The sequence below is a fragment of the Polypterus senegalus genome, chromosome 8 (genome assembly GCF_016835505.1).
Source record: "Polypterus senegalus isolate Bchr_013 chromosome 8, ASM1683550v1, whole genome shotgun sequence".
NCBI classification, from domain to species: domain Eukaryota; kingdom Metazoa; phylum Chordata; class Cladistia; order Polypteriformes; family Polypteridae; genus Polypterus; species Polypterus senegalus.
The window spans coordinates 178392571-178409140 of NC_053161.1; the positions used below are offsets into that span (position 1 = coordinate 178392571).

Below are 16570 nucleotides of genomic sequence, written 5' to 3' on the forward strand. Positions count from 1 at the left end.
TCCAACCCCCAGGTGATGATTTAATTTTTGGGGAACTCAATATGTACAGTGTGAAGTGCTTTCTTGCAAGATAAAATAACAGAAGTACTAACGGTTGCACAAACAAGTAAATATTTAAAATACAGAAACATAACATCCGTGTCCACCCCAAACACATGAAAACAATCAATGGCAAACATTCTCTAGTACCCGACAGAAATAAATAAAGTCTCCCCGCTTCTGTTGCTGCTATTCAGTCAGTCCCTCGCTCTCTGTGTGTAGCCAATCATCTTTTCCTTTCTCTCAGGAGTACTTTTTGTCACTCAATGGTTTGTCCTACAGAATAACTGGAGTAACATCAGAAGCTCCTGCATCATGGGCTCCACTGAGCTTTACCTGCTTGGACATTGGCAGCACCTGCACTGTACTGCTTCTGCTTTAAAGACAGTTAATAATAATTCTTTGCATTTATATAGCGCTCTTCTCACTACTCAAAGCGCTCAGCAATTGCAGGTTAAGGTCCTTGCTCAAGGGCCCAACAGAGCAGAGTCCCCTTTGGTATTTACGGGATTTGAATCGGCAACCTACTGATTGCCAGTGCAGATTTCTAGCCTCAGAGCCACCACTCCGGCCTAACATCTGCACCGTGCTGTTTCAGGTCAGACATCCTGCCATGATTGATTGAAAGGCTCCCTTGTATTTGTGGCTGACCCACTGATGTTCTGTCTCCTATTCAGACTTAGCCGTCATGAGCCTCTTATGTCTCACAGGCAGACATCTCCGTGTGTATTATCTTGTGCGAGTGTTTCACTATACTGTTATCACAGCAGAATGGCACCGATGGCGCTGGGACTCAAAATCACGCACCACGTGCAGCTTTTCAGACTGTACCTAACGTAAGCTCACCACATAAAGTAAAGTCATTTTCGCTTGTACATCTGGTTTGATTTTATTTGTTCTTATGGTATTCTTTGCACTTTGAAGAGGTGGTGTTTATGTGAAACAATGCGTATGAAAATTGCGTCTCTTATTGGTTCATTATGGGACACAGCATTTTATGTCCCAATATGGGATGATCCCATATTATAAGGGACGATGTCGAGAGGTGTGTGGACGTCCAACCTCGGAAGAGCAGTGAAGCTGGAGGAGACGAATAAAGATCAGGGAGAAAAGGTGGGCGATGGAATTGATCTGAATTGATAAAGCCACTGTAATGGAGATTTAGATTAAAATTAAGTGAATTAAGAACTGCATAAAGTGCACTTGTTTTCTGAAATACTGTTTTGTTGTTCTGCGGGGTTTGTTTCCTGCCTTGCACCCTGTGTTGGCTGGGATTGGCTCCAGCAGACCCACATGACCCTGTAATTAGGATATTTACGGGTTGGGTAATGGATGGATGGATGTTTTGTTGTTCATAATATTGAGCATTGTATTACTTGTATATGATGTCACTTATGAATAAGCTGAAAAAGTTTCTGAACAAGTTAGCATATACAGTATTCTTCTAGTTGTCCTACCCGTACAAGACGGGTTTAAATCTCTGTAGCCAACGTAGACCTCAGCGTTAATGTTTGCAGTGCTCCACCCATTGGAATGTGCTTAATAATGCATGTAGTAATAAAATGCATTTATTTTTTCATTCCAACAGGTGGCACATCACACACATTAACATCGTTGTTACAAATCCCATACCACATTGTTTAATCCACGTAGTAATAAAATGCATTGCATTTGGTGCCTCATAAACACCACTGTTTTTATGGAGCCCAGACTGAGATTTAACACTAGAATTACCAGAGCCTATGAAAAAACTCGTAGATCCGTCCCACCTTAAATCGCTTCTTAAATCCCTTCACACCTCTCCGCCAGCGTCTTTTGTCATCTAAACCTGCTGAAAAAAATCAGGCTGCAAAGCAGCCGTTTATTCCATCCCCCCACCAATTTAGAACGTGCACGAACTTCTCTCAGCTCATGCCTTGATTGAGTATCTGGGAGTGAAGTGGAGTTTTAGAGTGGAAATAATAGATCGTTGTTTGGAACACACGCATTTCATGTCTGTTCCGCTTCTACAGTAATCTGTGTCAACACATTGTTAAAACAGAAATGTTTTTTATATTCTACTAGTAGATGACAAAATGTAGGCATAAACTATATAATGTATGAAGCCTGAAGTCCAAATATCAAAGAAACACTTTCATAAAAGGTACAAACATAACGGAACAAATGCGCGTTTATTCTAAAGTGTAACTGCAGAAAAAAAAGCCACCTTAGCAGGCCATACGGATGCATATTCATTCCAACTGGCGCGGTGGTGTAAAGGTATCAGCTGCTGACTGGCAATCAAAAGGTCATTTTCGATCCCTCACGACTTCGTTTTGAGAAGTAAACTGATCTTATTCTTACTGTCTTAGAATAAAAACATCCATTTGATTTCAGCCTGTAACAGCCGGTGTAATTTATGACACTTGTAAAGATTAGCTTTGGTTTTTTTGTTTTAAAGTCAGTTTTATCTCAGCCTCGTTCACGAGCCCAAACACACCCCACCACCGCATCTGACACTGCTGTTTTCACAGAGACGTGCTGTAACAGAGGTAAGCTCGGCTCCCTTCTACATCAGAGCAAGAATGCACATACCATTGCTTGCATACTAAAGTGTCAGCAGGCACTTTTCATGGCATTTCACACATTTTTGAGCATGCCCTCTGCACACTACTTGTGACTTTAGGCAGTAAGTAAATAAATAAATAAAGGTAAATCGTGTCATAAAATGATTTCTTCAAAACGTCACATATATTTGTCTCTTTCTTTTTTTTAAAATGTGCGTTGATCACCGCCAGCATGTTGTAGCACACAGCATCTGGCCACCTGCATGTTCTTGCGCACACTGAATAAGAGACAAATATACAGTCTGACTGAGAGAATCAGATTGAAAAAAAGCAAACATTTCCAAATGCCATACTTTTACAGCTGATCTGATGCTGATCGTTTTCAAATAATATTGCATTAGTGCAACAATGTTTTCTGATTTGTACTATTGAGGTCATAAAATGATTTCTTCAAAATGTCACATGTATTTGTCTCCTTCTTTTTATTCCGCTGCTGCGCTGACATCATGCACCAGAAGGCAAGAGCTTATTCAGTGCGGCAGGAGCACGCAAGTGGCGGTTGCTTGTACTATCACAAGCTTTTTTTAAAATGTGTGTTGATCACCGCCAGCATGTTGTATGTAGCTCCCAGCAACTGGCCACCTGCATGTTGTTGTTGCGTGCACTGAATAAGCTCCTGATCTGACTCTAATAGCGCCAGCATAAATTCAAACCCGATCTGACGCTGTTCGTTTTCAAATAATATTGCATTTGTGCGATGATGTTTTCACATATATTGTCTCTTTCTTTCAGGTGTGTAATAGAAACCACAGCATATAAATATATACACACATACACAAAGTACAGCAATGGCAAAAGTGCGATGTGCATTCTTGCTCCGAGGCTAGATCTGCAGTGTATCACGATACATTCTCTTACCAATGGTAGCGAAATGAAGTGTCTGCATGCACTTTTTGTGGCATTACACATATATTTTTCGAGCATGTCTGTAGCAAATAAATAACACTCGAGCTATAGCACATCTCCAAATAAATAACGTTCGAGCTATAGCGCATCTCCAAATAAATAACATTTGAGCTGTAGCGCATCTTTATGTGATCCAATTTTTCACATAAAGGCGTTCTATAGCTCGAATGTTATTTATTTGGTATGGACATGCTCAAAAAATACACGTGTAATGCCACAAAAAGTGCATGCAGACACTTCATTTCGCTAGCATTGGTAAGAGAATGTATCGTGATACACTGCAGAGCTATAGTGCGTCTTTATGTGAAAACAGCAGTGTCAGATTTGTGTGTGTATGAGCTTGTGAATGTGGCGGAGATAATAAAACTGACAAAAATAAAAAAAAAAGCTAACCTTTACAAGGATCATAAATTACACCGGCTGTTACACACTGAAATCAAATGTATGCTTTTATTCTAAAAGAGTAAGACTAAGAGCAGTTTACTTCTCAAAATGGAGTAGTGCAGGATCGAACTCGCAACCTTTTGATTACCAGTCAGCAGCTGATTCTATCACACTATGGAGGCAGTCATAATAAACGGGTGTCAATGTCACATGTTAAGGTGTCTTTTTGTTTCTGCAGTTCTATTTTTGAATAAAAGTGCAATTGTTGTGTTATATTTGTACCTTTTATGAAAGTGTTTCTTTGATATTTGGACTTCAGGCTTCATACATTATATAGTTTATGCCTACATTTTGTCATCTACTACTAGAATATAAAAAACATTTCTGTTTTAACAACAACACAGATTACAGTAGAAACGGAACAGACATGAAATGCGTGTGTTCCAAACAACGATCTATTATTTCCACTCTAAAACTCCACTTCACTCCCAGAAAATCAATCAAGGCATGAGGTGGGAGAAGTTTGTGCACGTTGTAAGTCGGTGGGGGGATGGAATAGCCGGCTGCTTACAGCCTGAGTTTATCAGCACATTTAGTGGACAAAGGAAGCTGGCGGAGAGCTTTTGTGTGAACGGTTTTAAGAAGCGATTTAAGGTGGGACGGATCTATGAGTTTTTTCGTAGGCTCTAGTAATTCTAGTGTTAATGCAACGCAGAGATGGTATCACCAGATGCCACTTAACAGCAGACCTGAAGGGGGCAATAGGGAGCAGAGGACCATACGAGTGTCCCCATATATGCAACTACTGATCTATTGACTACTCTGTAGGTAAGCATCAAGGGTTTGAACTTGATGTGTGCCACTGTGGTGGAGTCATCATAATGTTCTGAAGAGAAGAGTGACATGCGTTGAACTCGACCATTTAAACACCAGACATGAAGTTGCATTTTGAATCATCTGCATGGTCATGGTGACATGTGCCAGAGCTCCTGCCAGCAGAGAGTTGTAGTAGTCCCGATGTGACAGGACCAAAGTCTGGACCAGGGGTTGTGTTCCATATTCTGTCAGTTATAGTTTGATCTTGCCAATATTTCATAGAGTCAATTCGCAACACCAAGAGGCAGTAGCAACATGATCAGTGAAGGAGAGCTGGTCATTTGGGATTCACCATTAGGTTTTTTATGATGCTGTCATGATAGTTGTGAACCTCCCTCATTAACAGTATCAGAGTTCTGTCCTACATCTCCTTTTGGTCTCTTAAGTTTGCCATGGGGGTTCACTAGAGTCCCCCACATTCTTCCCACTGGTGTGAATTCTTTGAGTGTTTCTGAAGACCACTCCTGTCGGAGAATCGTTTGTCACATTCAGGACAGCAATATGGTTTTTCTCCAGTGTGAACCCTAGTGTGCACAACAAGGATATTGTGACTGGAGAATCTTTTTCCACATTCAGTACAACTGTACGATTTCTCTCCATTGTGAACCCTTGCATGCTGCTGTAGATGAGTGCTGTTGGAGAATCGCTTACCACATTCAGAACAGCAGTATGGCTTTTCTCCTGTGTGAATTCTGGTGTGTCTTTGAAGACTACTCCTGTCGGAGAACTGTTTGCCACATTCAGAACAGCAATACGGCTTCTCCCCAGTGTGAACTCGTGTGTGGCTCTTAAGGTAGCTCATTCGTGAGAATCGTTTACCACATTCTGAGCAGCAGTACGGCTTTTCACCAGTGTGAACTCTGGTGTGTTTCTGCAGATTGCTCAATTGCAAGAACAGTTTCCCACATTCCGAGCAGCAATACGGCTTCTCTCCGGTGTGAATTCTTGCGTGGGTGCGAAGATGGCTGCTGTCCGAGAATCTCTTACCACATTCAGAACAGCAGAACGGCTTCTCCCCGGTGTGAATTCTTCTGTGGACCTGAAGACTGCACATCACAGAAAATCGCTTACCACATTCCAGGCAGCAATAAGGCTTCTCTCCGGTGTGAATTCTTATGTGCGTCTGCAGGTTGGTGATTCGTGAGAATTGTTTTCCACATTGAGAACAGCAGTGAAGTTTGTCTCCTGTATGAAATTGGAGAGAAGAAATAAAAGCTTATTTTCAGTTCCCTGGCCTGCTATTGACTTGAAGTCACAACACTAAGGTTTGTTAAAATTATGAATTGGCTTCTAAAATTATCAGCAACTGTAAATGTGGACAGACTCATATTACAAACACATCACACGAGTATAAAACTATACCCAAGAAGCTGAAATAGAAAACTAAATAGACCACATGTGGTGGACCCCAAATGATTTATTTATTTCTTTCTTTAACATTTGGTCTTCATCTTCTTCTTTCAGCTGCTCCAGTTAGGGGTCACCACAGCAGATCATCTTCTTCCATATCTTTCTGTCCTCTCCATCTTGCTCTGTTTCACCTTCATGTCCTCTCACACCACATCCATAAACCTTCTCTTAGGCCTTCCTCTTTTCCTCTTCTCTTACCTGTCAGCTCTATCCTTAGCATCCTTCTCCCAATATACTCAGCATCTCTCCTGTGCACATGTCCAAACCAACGGAATCTCGCCTCTCTAACTTTGTCTCCCAACCGTCCAACTTCATCTAACCCTCTAATGTCCTCATTTCTAATCCTATCCATTCTCGTCACATCCAAGTGCAAATCTTAGCATCTTTAACTCTGCCACCTCCAGCTCTGTCTCCTCCTTTCTGGTCAGTGTCACCGTCCCCAGCCCATATAACATAGCTGGTCTCACTACCGTCTTGTAGACCTACCCTTTAACTCTTGCGGATACCCGTCTGTCACAAATCACTCCTGACACTCTTCTTCACCCACTCCACCCTGCCTGCACTCTCTTTTTCACTTCTCTTCCACAATCCCCATTACTCTGTACTGTTGATCCCAAGTATTTAAACTCCTCCACCTTTGCCAACTCTACTCCCTCATCCTCACCATTCCACTGACTTCCCAATAAATAAATAAATAAATAAATAAATAAATAAATAGGGAATTTACAGTCATATCGTTTGCCAGACCCACTTGACAAGTGTTCAGGTACAATACAGCATCACCCCAAAGAGTGTACAGGAAATACTGTGAATAATGGAAAACACTTCTTTCATTAATTAGCAATCTCAGCAAAATAAATCCACACATACTGTGGCAAATGGCTGGGACTCCTGCCCAGCCAGAACGCTTGAAGAATAGAAGGTCCAGGAGAAAGACAGTACCTCCCCCAGGACATGACAGGGCAGCCCCCCTAGTTTGTATCTAGGCTGGTGGCCACCGTTAGGGGGCACCCAGATGGTTCCAGAGCCATGGTCTGCAGCACTTCTGCCTCCCAGGAAGTGCTACTGGAACAGGAACCAGTTACACCTGGAGTGCCTCCAGGTGCCCAGGCAGCACTTCCACCACACCAGGAAGGTCATCAACAAGCATCTGCAGCACACTCGGGGAAAATATAAAAGGGGTCGCCAGAGTTGGAAGATAGGAGGTTGCAGCTTGTGGGAGAGGAATGCAGACAGCAGAAGAGAAGAAGAAGAATAGAAAACGAGAAAGGACTGAGCAATAATTGCTGGGGATTGTGCACTGTGTGCTGTGCTAAAGAAAAAGAACAATAAACGTGTGTTTTGGGGACTTCTGTGTGTCCTGTGTCTGTCTGGGGCCGGGCTCATCTCCACAATACATATAAGTTTGCACAGAACATCTCGCAATAGTCAATCAGATCCATACAAGCACCTGATCCAGTCTTAGATCTCATGTACAATCAGATAGCAATGAACTGTGTTATTAAAAATAATAAAAGAAAAAGTTGAAATTCACTCAAATTCATTGGTGATTGGGTTGATTAAACCGCATGGTGAGAAGAGGGGTGATGAGACTTCACGGACACCCGTGTAGTAAAAGTTAGTCCAAAATGATCATTATCAGCGAATATTTAAAGGCCTAAAGACAGCAGACATGAGATTGGAGGTCAACTAAACATTCATACAGTAGGCTACTGCAGAGTAATATGCTGCTATGATGATGCAGGAGTTCTTCCCAAGCAAAATCTAGAGGGGGGCTCTACTCTGACTGGGGGGCCACACTCAGCAGAGGAACACTTGATTTGACTGAAGTCCCAGGAAAGACCTGCTGCCTTGTGTGGGAGCAGGCGTTCAAAAAGGGAAATCGGGCCACAACAGCTAATAAGTGCCAAAATACTGCAGCTACTGCCCCCTAACAGAGAAAGGGGAACTGCCATCCTGTATAAGGGGCAGACAAGGAATCTTTATAAAAAGATTAATTTCAAAAATACGCTGTAAATCCAAAAAGCTCAAAAGAGTGCACAAGGCATAAATGGATCTGTTTGAAGACAATCTGAAAACAAACAGAATCCAATAATCACAGAAATCCAGATCAAATAAGCAATAGTGTGTCAATGCAGAAACAAAGAGAATTCACCAACACCAAGCGTAAAGGGAGATCAGTCAGACGTTTCCAGTTTCAGACTTTGCAAGGCTTTAGGTGACGTTTCATCTCCTGACTCTTCCTCATCGAGTCAAAATCAGGAGTGCTCTCTGTGGTGTTATGGGTCCACAGCTCGTTGAGCAAAGGTCATTCATTTTAAATAATCACCGCACCCGAGGCGGCTTCGTGAGGGGGCGTTGTTGTAGCGAGCCGCGGGGCAGCCGTCGATGTGGGCGTTTCTCACCGTGTGCACAGGTGAGGAACTGCCCACATTCGTGATTGCTCCCGTGGCTAATGCTACAGCTGTGATGGCCCCTCACGTTATAAAAAGAAGCGCGAGTCGGTTGTGGAGAGGTGGGTGAAAAGGAAACGATCGGAGAGAAAAAGGAAAGGAAAGAGGACGGAGGTTACAGGGAGCGAGGAAGCATGCGGAGCAAGAGAGACGGACAGGCGGTGCGTGCGTGTGGTGAGCGCACGATCGAGGGCAGCTGTAGGGAAGCTGGGTGTTAGGCCAACACCCAGACGTTTGAGTTGATGTTGCTCCCGCTGAGTGACCAGGTAGCGGGAGTGCCTAGAGGAAAGCGACGAGCCACAGAAGGCCGCGGAAAGGCAGCGGAAGTCGGGAGGCTTGGTGGTGGAGTCCCCAGTGTGTGCATCCTGGCCATTGATGGACATCAAGTCTCGGGGACTGGGATGAGAACCATACCGGAGCCAGGGATCGGGAGGTCTCCAGTCTCGCGAAAGTGTAGAGGAGGGCAGCTGCAGAGAGCGTCTTGCCTGCTGCTTGGCCCAAACGGGATAAGCAGGTGAGACGCTAATAAACGATGCACCGGATTTGTTGTTGTTTTAAAGACTGCTTCCTAGAGAAGATTTTGACCTCTGGTTTTAAAGGATTGTTTTTTCTTATTATTGTTTTAAGCTCCACGTTCTTTTTATGGATTATTTATTTAATGAAGAACTTTGAAACTGCACTTTATGAGCACTGTTTTTTTTGTTGACTGTTTTTAATAAAAGCACTGTTTTCACTTTTAACCATCCCCTTGTTCAGATGCTCAATTATTTGCCTTCACTGACTGGCTCTCTCGGTTTCATTATCGACGGTGTTGGGTTCAAGGGTTCCCAAACATCAAAGGGAGTGTGGAGCCAGAACCCACATCGTCACACTCTCCCCCTCGACTTTCTCGCATACTCAGATATGGGGATGGATATTTGAGGAGTAAACCACAAGACAATGATTATATTTTTATATTATGTACATTAAGAACCATCAACAACAAATCAGATCACATTAATAACATACTGAACAATTATTATAAAAGTAAAGCTGAATAAATTGGACTCTGCAGCTGCATAAAGAAAAGGTAAAGGACCACTTCTGGTTAACGGAAATACCCAAAAGTTGATAGAAATCTACATTTTGCACCTGATACTTGTATGCAGAATTTGGTTGACTGCAGTTAAATCGTACTCAAGTTATCGTGTTTACACACACAGACACACACACATTACTCCAAAAATGGTATTTTCAGATTCGAGGAGGTATAAAACATGGAGATTTAATCAAACTCTTGTAATGGAATTTTTGAACGATTACAGTACTTTCCCTATGAGAAAGTAAATCGGACTCACAGAGGTCTAAAATGTTCAGATTCATCACAGATATCTGACAGAAGCTGTAAAGCTGCGGAGTGCCAGTGCTTTGTTTGGGGGATTCTTGTGTGAAATTTATGAATGCTTAGCCTTTTAAATCCCTGCACAAATTTCTATTGATCGGCGTAGCAGATTTCAGTAATCTCTACATATGAAATGTGAGGGGTTGTATCCATCTGTCAGCTGACTACTCACGAACCACTGAGGCTAGGACTTTGACCTTGGTCTAAATTGAAAATCTATGACATGAAACACAATGGTGAAGCAAAAATAATTGCAACCTGTGCAAAGTTAACTGGGGGTCACAACGTTCTTATGGTAAACTGCTTGAGGAGATGGCATGACAGAAAGAAAAAGAACAGGAGTGACATCTGCTGATCATGAAGCAAATTGTAGAAGCTACAGATAAGGCGAACAACAACATTATAGGAAGAAAATGAGAGAAGCACCATCTTCTAAGCACTTTACGGGTGGACAGTTAGTAGGTAGATAGATAGATCGATAGAGAGATAGTATTTGGTGTAGTTGGCAGGATTAGATAGATACAGTGGGTACGGAAAATATTCAGACCTCCTTCAATTTTCCACTCTTTGTTATATTGCAACCATTTGCTAAAATCATTTAATTTTTTTCCTCATTAATGTACACACAGCACCCCATATTGACAGACAAAAAAAAAGAATTTTTTAAATTGTTGCAGATTTATTAAAAAAGAAAAACTGAAATATCACCTGGTCCTAAGTATTCAGACCCTTTGCTCAGTATTTAGTAGAAGCCCCCTTTTGAGCTCATACAGCCGTGAGCCTTCTTGGGAAAGATGCAACAAGTTTTTCACACCTGGATTTGGGGATCCTCAGCCATTCCTCCTTGCAGATCCTCTCCAGTTCTGTTGGTGGACAGCCATTTTTAGGTCTCTCCAGAGATGCTCAATTGGGTTTAAGTCAGGGCTCTGGCTGGGCCATTCAAGAACAGTCACAGAGTTGTTGTGAAGCCACTCCTTCATTATTTTAGCTGTGTACTTAGGGTCATTGTCTTGTTGGAAGGTAAACCTTCGGCCCAGTCTGAGGTCCTTAGCACTCTGGAGAAGGTTTTGTCCAGGATATTACTGTACTTGGCCGCATTCATCTTTCCCTCGATTGCAACCAGTTGTCCTGTCCCTGCAGCTGGAAAACACCCCCACAGCATGATGCTGCCACCGCCATGCTTCACTGTGGGGACTGTATTGGACAAGTGATAAGCAGTGCCTGGTTGTCTCCACACATACCGCTTAGAATTAAAGCCAAAAAGTTCTCTCTTAGTCTCATCAGACCAGAGAATCTTATTTCTCACCATCTCAGAGTCCTTCAGGTGTCTTTTAGCAAACTCCATGCGGGCTGTCATGTGTCTTGCACTGAGGAGAGGCATCCGACAGGCCACTCTGCCATAAAGCCCTGACTGGTGGAGGGCTGCAGTGATGGTGGACTTTCTACAACTTTCTCCCATCTCCTGACTGCATCTCTGGAGCTCAGCCAAAGTGATCTTTGGGTTCTTCTTTACCTCTCTCACCAAGGCTCTTCTCCCCCGGTAGCTCTGCTTGGCCGGACGGCGAGCTCTTGGAAGGGTTCTGGTCATCTCAAATGTCTTCCATTTAAAGATTATGGAGGCCACTGTGCTCTTGGGAACCTTAAGTGCAGCAGAAATTTTTTTGTGACCTTGGCCAGATCTGTGACTTGCCACAATTCTGTCTCTGAGCTCTTCAGGCAGTTCCTTTGACCTCATGATTCTCATTTGCTCTGACATGCATTGTGAGCTGTAAGGTCTTATATAGACAGGTGTGTGGCTTTCCTAATCAAGTCCAATCAGTAGAATCAAACACAGCTGGAATCAAATAAAGGTGATCTCAAGGATGATAAGAAGAAATGGAAGCACCTGAGTTAAATATGAGTGTCACAGCAAAGGGTCTGAATACTTAGGACCATGTGATATTTCAGTTTTTCTTTTTTAATAAATCTGCAACAATTTCAAAAATTATTTTTTTTTGTCTGTCAATATGGGGTGCTGTGTGTACATTAATGAGGAAAAAAATTAATTTAAATAATTTTAGCAAATGGCTGCAATATAACAAAGAGTGAAAAATTGAAGGGGGTCTGAATACTTTCCGTACACACTGTAGATAGATAGATAGATAGATAGATGGATAGATAGATAGATAGATAGATAGATAGATCTCACAATGCACTGGAGTTTTTGTCAGAATGGACAGTGTCTTAGAAGACTGGGGTTGGCTGGCATCCCGACCAAAGGTTGGAAGGAGACCACCTCCTGGAGCCATGCACTCCCCCAGCCAGACAGGTGGCACCAGCTCTGTGGTGGGTATCCCATACACACTCCCACAGGACTTCATGGGAATGGGGACTTCCAATAGGCAGCCCTGTTGGGTCTCATGGGAGCCATCAGAGGGAGCTCTGGGGAGGAGGTTTCCACCTTTTAGGGGGCATTTCCACAAGACCCAGAAGTGCTTTTTGGATGTAATGTGGCAGCACTAGAAGTACTTCCTGGGTCTGCTATAAAGGAAGCCACTCCTTCTCACTTCAGTTGAGTCAGTTGGGGGATCAGGATGAAGCTTCCTGATGAGGAGTGGAAGAGAAGGAATAAGACTTTCTGAAATTGTATTTGTGCAGTGTTCAGAGAAGCCTGTGAGATGTATTTGGACAGAGTAAATCATTTGTTTGCACCCGGACTTGTGTAGTTGTGGTTGTGTTTGGGGTAAAGCATTGCCCCCTACTGGTCACAGCAGATGCCTGTTTTTGGCAAAAGAACAGGCTGAAGAAGATGGCAGAATGCCTGCTCTGATTTTAACTCACCAACTGAAATTTCATGTTTCCTATGTCAGATCAAAGTAAAACAAGATTTCAAAGTTTCACATCAAAAGCGCGAGACCTCCCTTTCACACCCATACCCTGAGCCCTTACACATATGTTTTTAAATGTTACACTTACTGTCTCCAGACTGATTTATAGGTGGCAGCTGATCTTCCCAGGTTCTAAACAATGAAACCTCCTCAACAGATTTTGTGTCAGGCTGTAACGTTGCAGACTTCACATTGACGGATGTTTCCGGAGATAAACATCGTCTGCTTTCAGAAGAGACCAACCCGGTGATCACTCCATCTTGACACCCGTGATGAAGGTCATCTTCCTCGACACTCTTTTCACTTTCACATTTGTGTGCCTCGATGCCGACACACCTCTCCTCTGCCTCTTCTTTGATGCCCACTGACCCCTCTTCCCACTCCTCCACTTTAATGGCCAGACTCTCCGGTTTAAGGTGAACAGGCTCCCATTCACAGTCCTCTTCTTTAATATGTGCCGTCTTTATCTCCAGAACATTAATGGCAGCCTCGCACATCTCCTCTTTCACGTCCATCTCAGTTTGACAGTCAAAGGCAGCTCTGTCTTCCTCTCTGTGGAAAGAACCAGATTTAATCCCATCAAAATGGCACCATTCAGATCTACAGACAAGTACACTTTAATTTGGAGAACACCATCTCAGTGAAGGTTTATGTTAAGTCAATTTAGAGGACTAATGCATGCAGACAGTACCTCAGCACCCGTCATGTCAAATTATCTCTGAAAGTGTGGAGTGATGGTCTAATAAGCAGGAAGAAACAGTTATGGACCACCAGTATTCAGGACTTGACTGAAACATACTGTATTGTTGGGGTCCCAGAAGTTGATGAAAGAGGAGCTTAACTGGGTGGACTGCATGGCTTGTGGCAGGAGAAGACAAGCAGGTGAAATGAGGGGTTTGCTCGCTGTACTGAAGTGCAGTTTTCTATTTTGGGGTCATAAATATACTAGACAATGACCTTCACCTGCTAACTGAGTAAAACAAATCCTAAAAATGCTGGCAGACCACCCCATTACCTGCTGAGCCAATCACAATGCTTTGGCAGATTTTATAAGACCACTTTCTCCAAATTATAAATCTCAAAGTGCTTTGTTCTGTTGAACTGTGAGCTTGCATCCTCAAGAAGTAAATAGCTGACTGACCTGACTTCATGACAACCTCAGTGCGCCGCCATTACGGGGATGGATGCCATTAGTGTTTAAAAATCGTAAAATTGCCGTAAAGAAGCCCACTAGACCTGCCAAATGAATTCATTTAACTTAAAACACATTCATGGAATTTCAACGTATGACAACTTAGTGGAAACAAAGTCAAGCTCTCCATATAAGGCCATATAAGGAAAACATCCAATAGCGAGCTGTCAGATAGCAGAAGCCAACGTTCCATGATCTTCAATGAGGAAAAATAAAAATGCATTCCCAGCACCTTCAAAGCCTTCCAGGCAGTTCCCTCAAAGATCACGAAAACACAACAACAACATTTATTTCTGTTGTGCATTTTCACACACAGAATGGAGCTCAAAGATGTCAAAGAAACAGTTACAAGAAAAAAATAGTAATAATAATAATAATGAATAAATAATAAAAATATAAATTAATAAAGGCTTACATAATATAGACTCTACTTTTCTACTAATTATATATACAGTAATCACACATGTGCACAATGGCTTAAAGGCTCAGATAGTGGCAATTACCAGCCAGAACATCAGAGGGCACTGTTGACGCACATTATATCTCCTCCTCTCTTTGCAGATTGACAGCTTTAACACTCTTGATATCACTTCCGGTGTCTGCCTGCCAGGTGCCGCCTCTTCCTGCCAGAAGTCCTGATCACCGGAAGCTCTGCCATCTTGACGCAGTCTGTTTGGAGACTTGTGTTGACAGCAATGTTTTTGGCTTTAAACGAATTTTTATGACTTGGGTTTTTGTGATATCATTATGGAGTTTGCCTACGGGTGACCCAACTTGTCACAGATGTCTGTGTTCTCTCTTACAGTATCTAATGTATAATATATCATAGTCCAAGACTCTAAAGAGTAGTCCAGGGGTAAGAAGATAGATAGATAGATAGATAGATAGATAGATAGATAGATAGATAGATAGATAGAGCCTTAGTTCGTGGAAGACAGACACAACTAAAGACATGAACATAAAATGATGGTTGTCAGTTTCAAACTGTGTTTCCTCAATGTGCTTCTTGAGAAAAAAAGCACATCATCTGAACCAATCTCAGCCCGAACAAACTGATTGATCAAAGATACACTGACAGCTTGCCCTAATGTTGACTGTCGGATAACATGCTCAGCTACTTTGACCACCTTGACTGGACCCTCAGAAGGAATCATCAACCCTCCTTTGTTTTTTAATGTGAGCAAGTGGTAGCTTTGATCATATGATGCCGGACCAACATCTGTTACCAAACTAGCACGGCATGCGTCACATGACAGCTTTTTCAAAATCCTGTCTAAGGGCTACCTGACCTCCCACTGCTTCCTGAGGTGGATTTCTTTAGGAAACCTTCAAAGTTTGAGAAATGTTAACAGCTAGTTACTGACTAAATACATTTAACCAAAACGTTGTTTGGAGGCTCACTTGAGCACATAAATGCATAGGTTTGCTAGTTTAGCCTGGTGTAGCTAAAGTTAAGATTATAAAACGGGATTTTCTAATGGCCAAATATAACCAAAACAATCGTTCAGCCGTACCAATGAAATGTAATGCGTGTGTTCTGGTTTGGAGCGTACAGCGGTTTGTACAATCCCAAGCAGAACATGTGTGAGGCATCTTTATACATTACTTCACTCCACAGCAGTGCCACTCGCAATATGGCGGCGACTTTGACGTACGATGCTGCTGGTCATGCGCCGTCTAGTAATTTAATGTCTATGTGAGGAGTACCGGGGTTAGGTGTGGATTCTGTGTTGGGACCCGAATTGTTCTTTTTTTTAAATTGCCTCCCAGGGCCATAACAATGAGAGTTTATATAAATTAGTTAAACTTAGTTCGTTTTGTTTTTCTTTCGCGAGTTCCTCTGAGACCATTTCGAGTAAACTGTTCTGCAATAATTTCTTTCTCTGGCTGTGTCTTCTTTTATCGAACCGGTATATCGAGGTCGCTACTTCCTAAGTAGCCGCCATTCAAACAAAATCCGTTGGTCCTCACAGAAGAGTCGCGCAGCCGCTGCCTTCACTGACAGCACGGTGGACTGTAACCGGCACGTTCAGCCTGTTAATCGGATTTTTTTTAAAGGGTGCAAACTGCAGTGGTCAATATTTTTGAATGGTGGTCGCGGCCATCCTTTTGCCAACCCATGGAAGCGCCATCGGAGATACACACGAGAGGGTGGATCTGGCGGGATGTCAGGGCGATGTGAAGTAGAAATGGAGCTCGATAACGTAAGTGAACCGGAGACACAGATATTAGTGGGCCACAGGGGGATTCCCTTGAGGGTAGTCCGTTAAACAGAAGGGTGGACATCGCCTCTGCTTCAATTCGTGTGCACAATGACTGGAGCGAATGCCAACTCGCACTTCAATACAGCACTTACCGCCTGTCAGTCACTCTGTCTTTCATTCGTCGATGGGATTCTTCCTACGACTCACCAGCAAGCCCTCGATCGCAGGCGTCTCTTCCCCTTTACTGGCCAA

General features: G+C 42.9%; 1 protein-coding gene across 1 annotated transcript; it reads right to left on the reverse strand.

Annotated features, from left to right (window-relative positions):
* Positions 1–4466: 4466 nt before the first annotated feature.
* Positions 4467–16558, reverse strand: LOC120533525 (gastrula zinc finger protein XlCGF52.1-like). Its single transcript, XM_039760451.1, has 3 exons — positions 16471–16558; positions 13011–13474; positions 4467–5996 (listed from the first exon to the last, which is right to left on the reverse strand). Exons 1-3 carry the CDS (start codon positions 16494–16496, stop codon positions 5215–5217), a joined length of 1272 nt encoding a protein of 423 aa, XP_039616385.1. The 5' UTR covers positions 16497–16558; the 3' UTR covers positions 4467–5214.
* Positions 16559–16570: the final 12 nt, after the last annotated feature.

Excerpts from the sequence above, each read along its gene's own strand:
- LOC120533525 (XM_039760451.1), bottom strand. The coding sequence starts at position 16,496 with ATGAAAGACAGAGTGACTGACAGGCG. Across the intron at positions 13,475-16,470 it reads GACAGAGTGACTGACAGGCG|AGAGGAAGACAGAGCTGCCT; the intron begins GTAAGTGCTGTA and ends TTCTTTCCACAG. Across the intron at positions 5,997-13,010 it reads TATAAATCAGTCTGGAGACA|GAGACAAACTTCACTGCTGT; the intron begins GTAAGTGTAACA and ends AATTTCATACAG.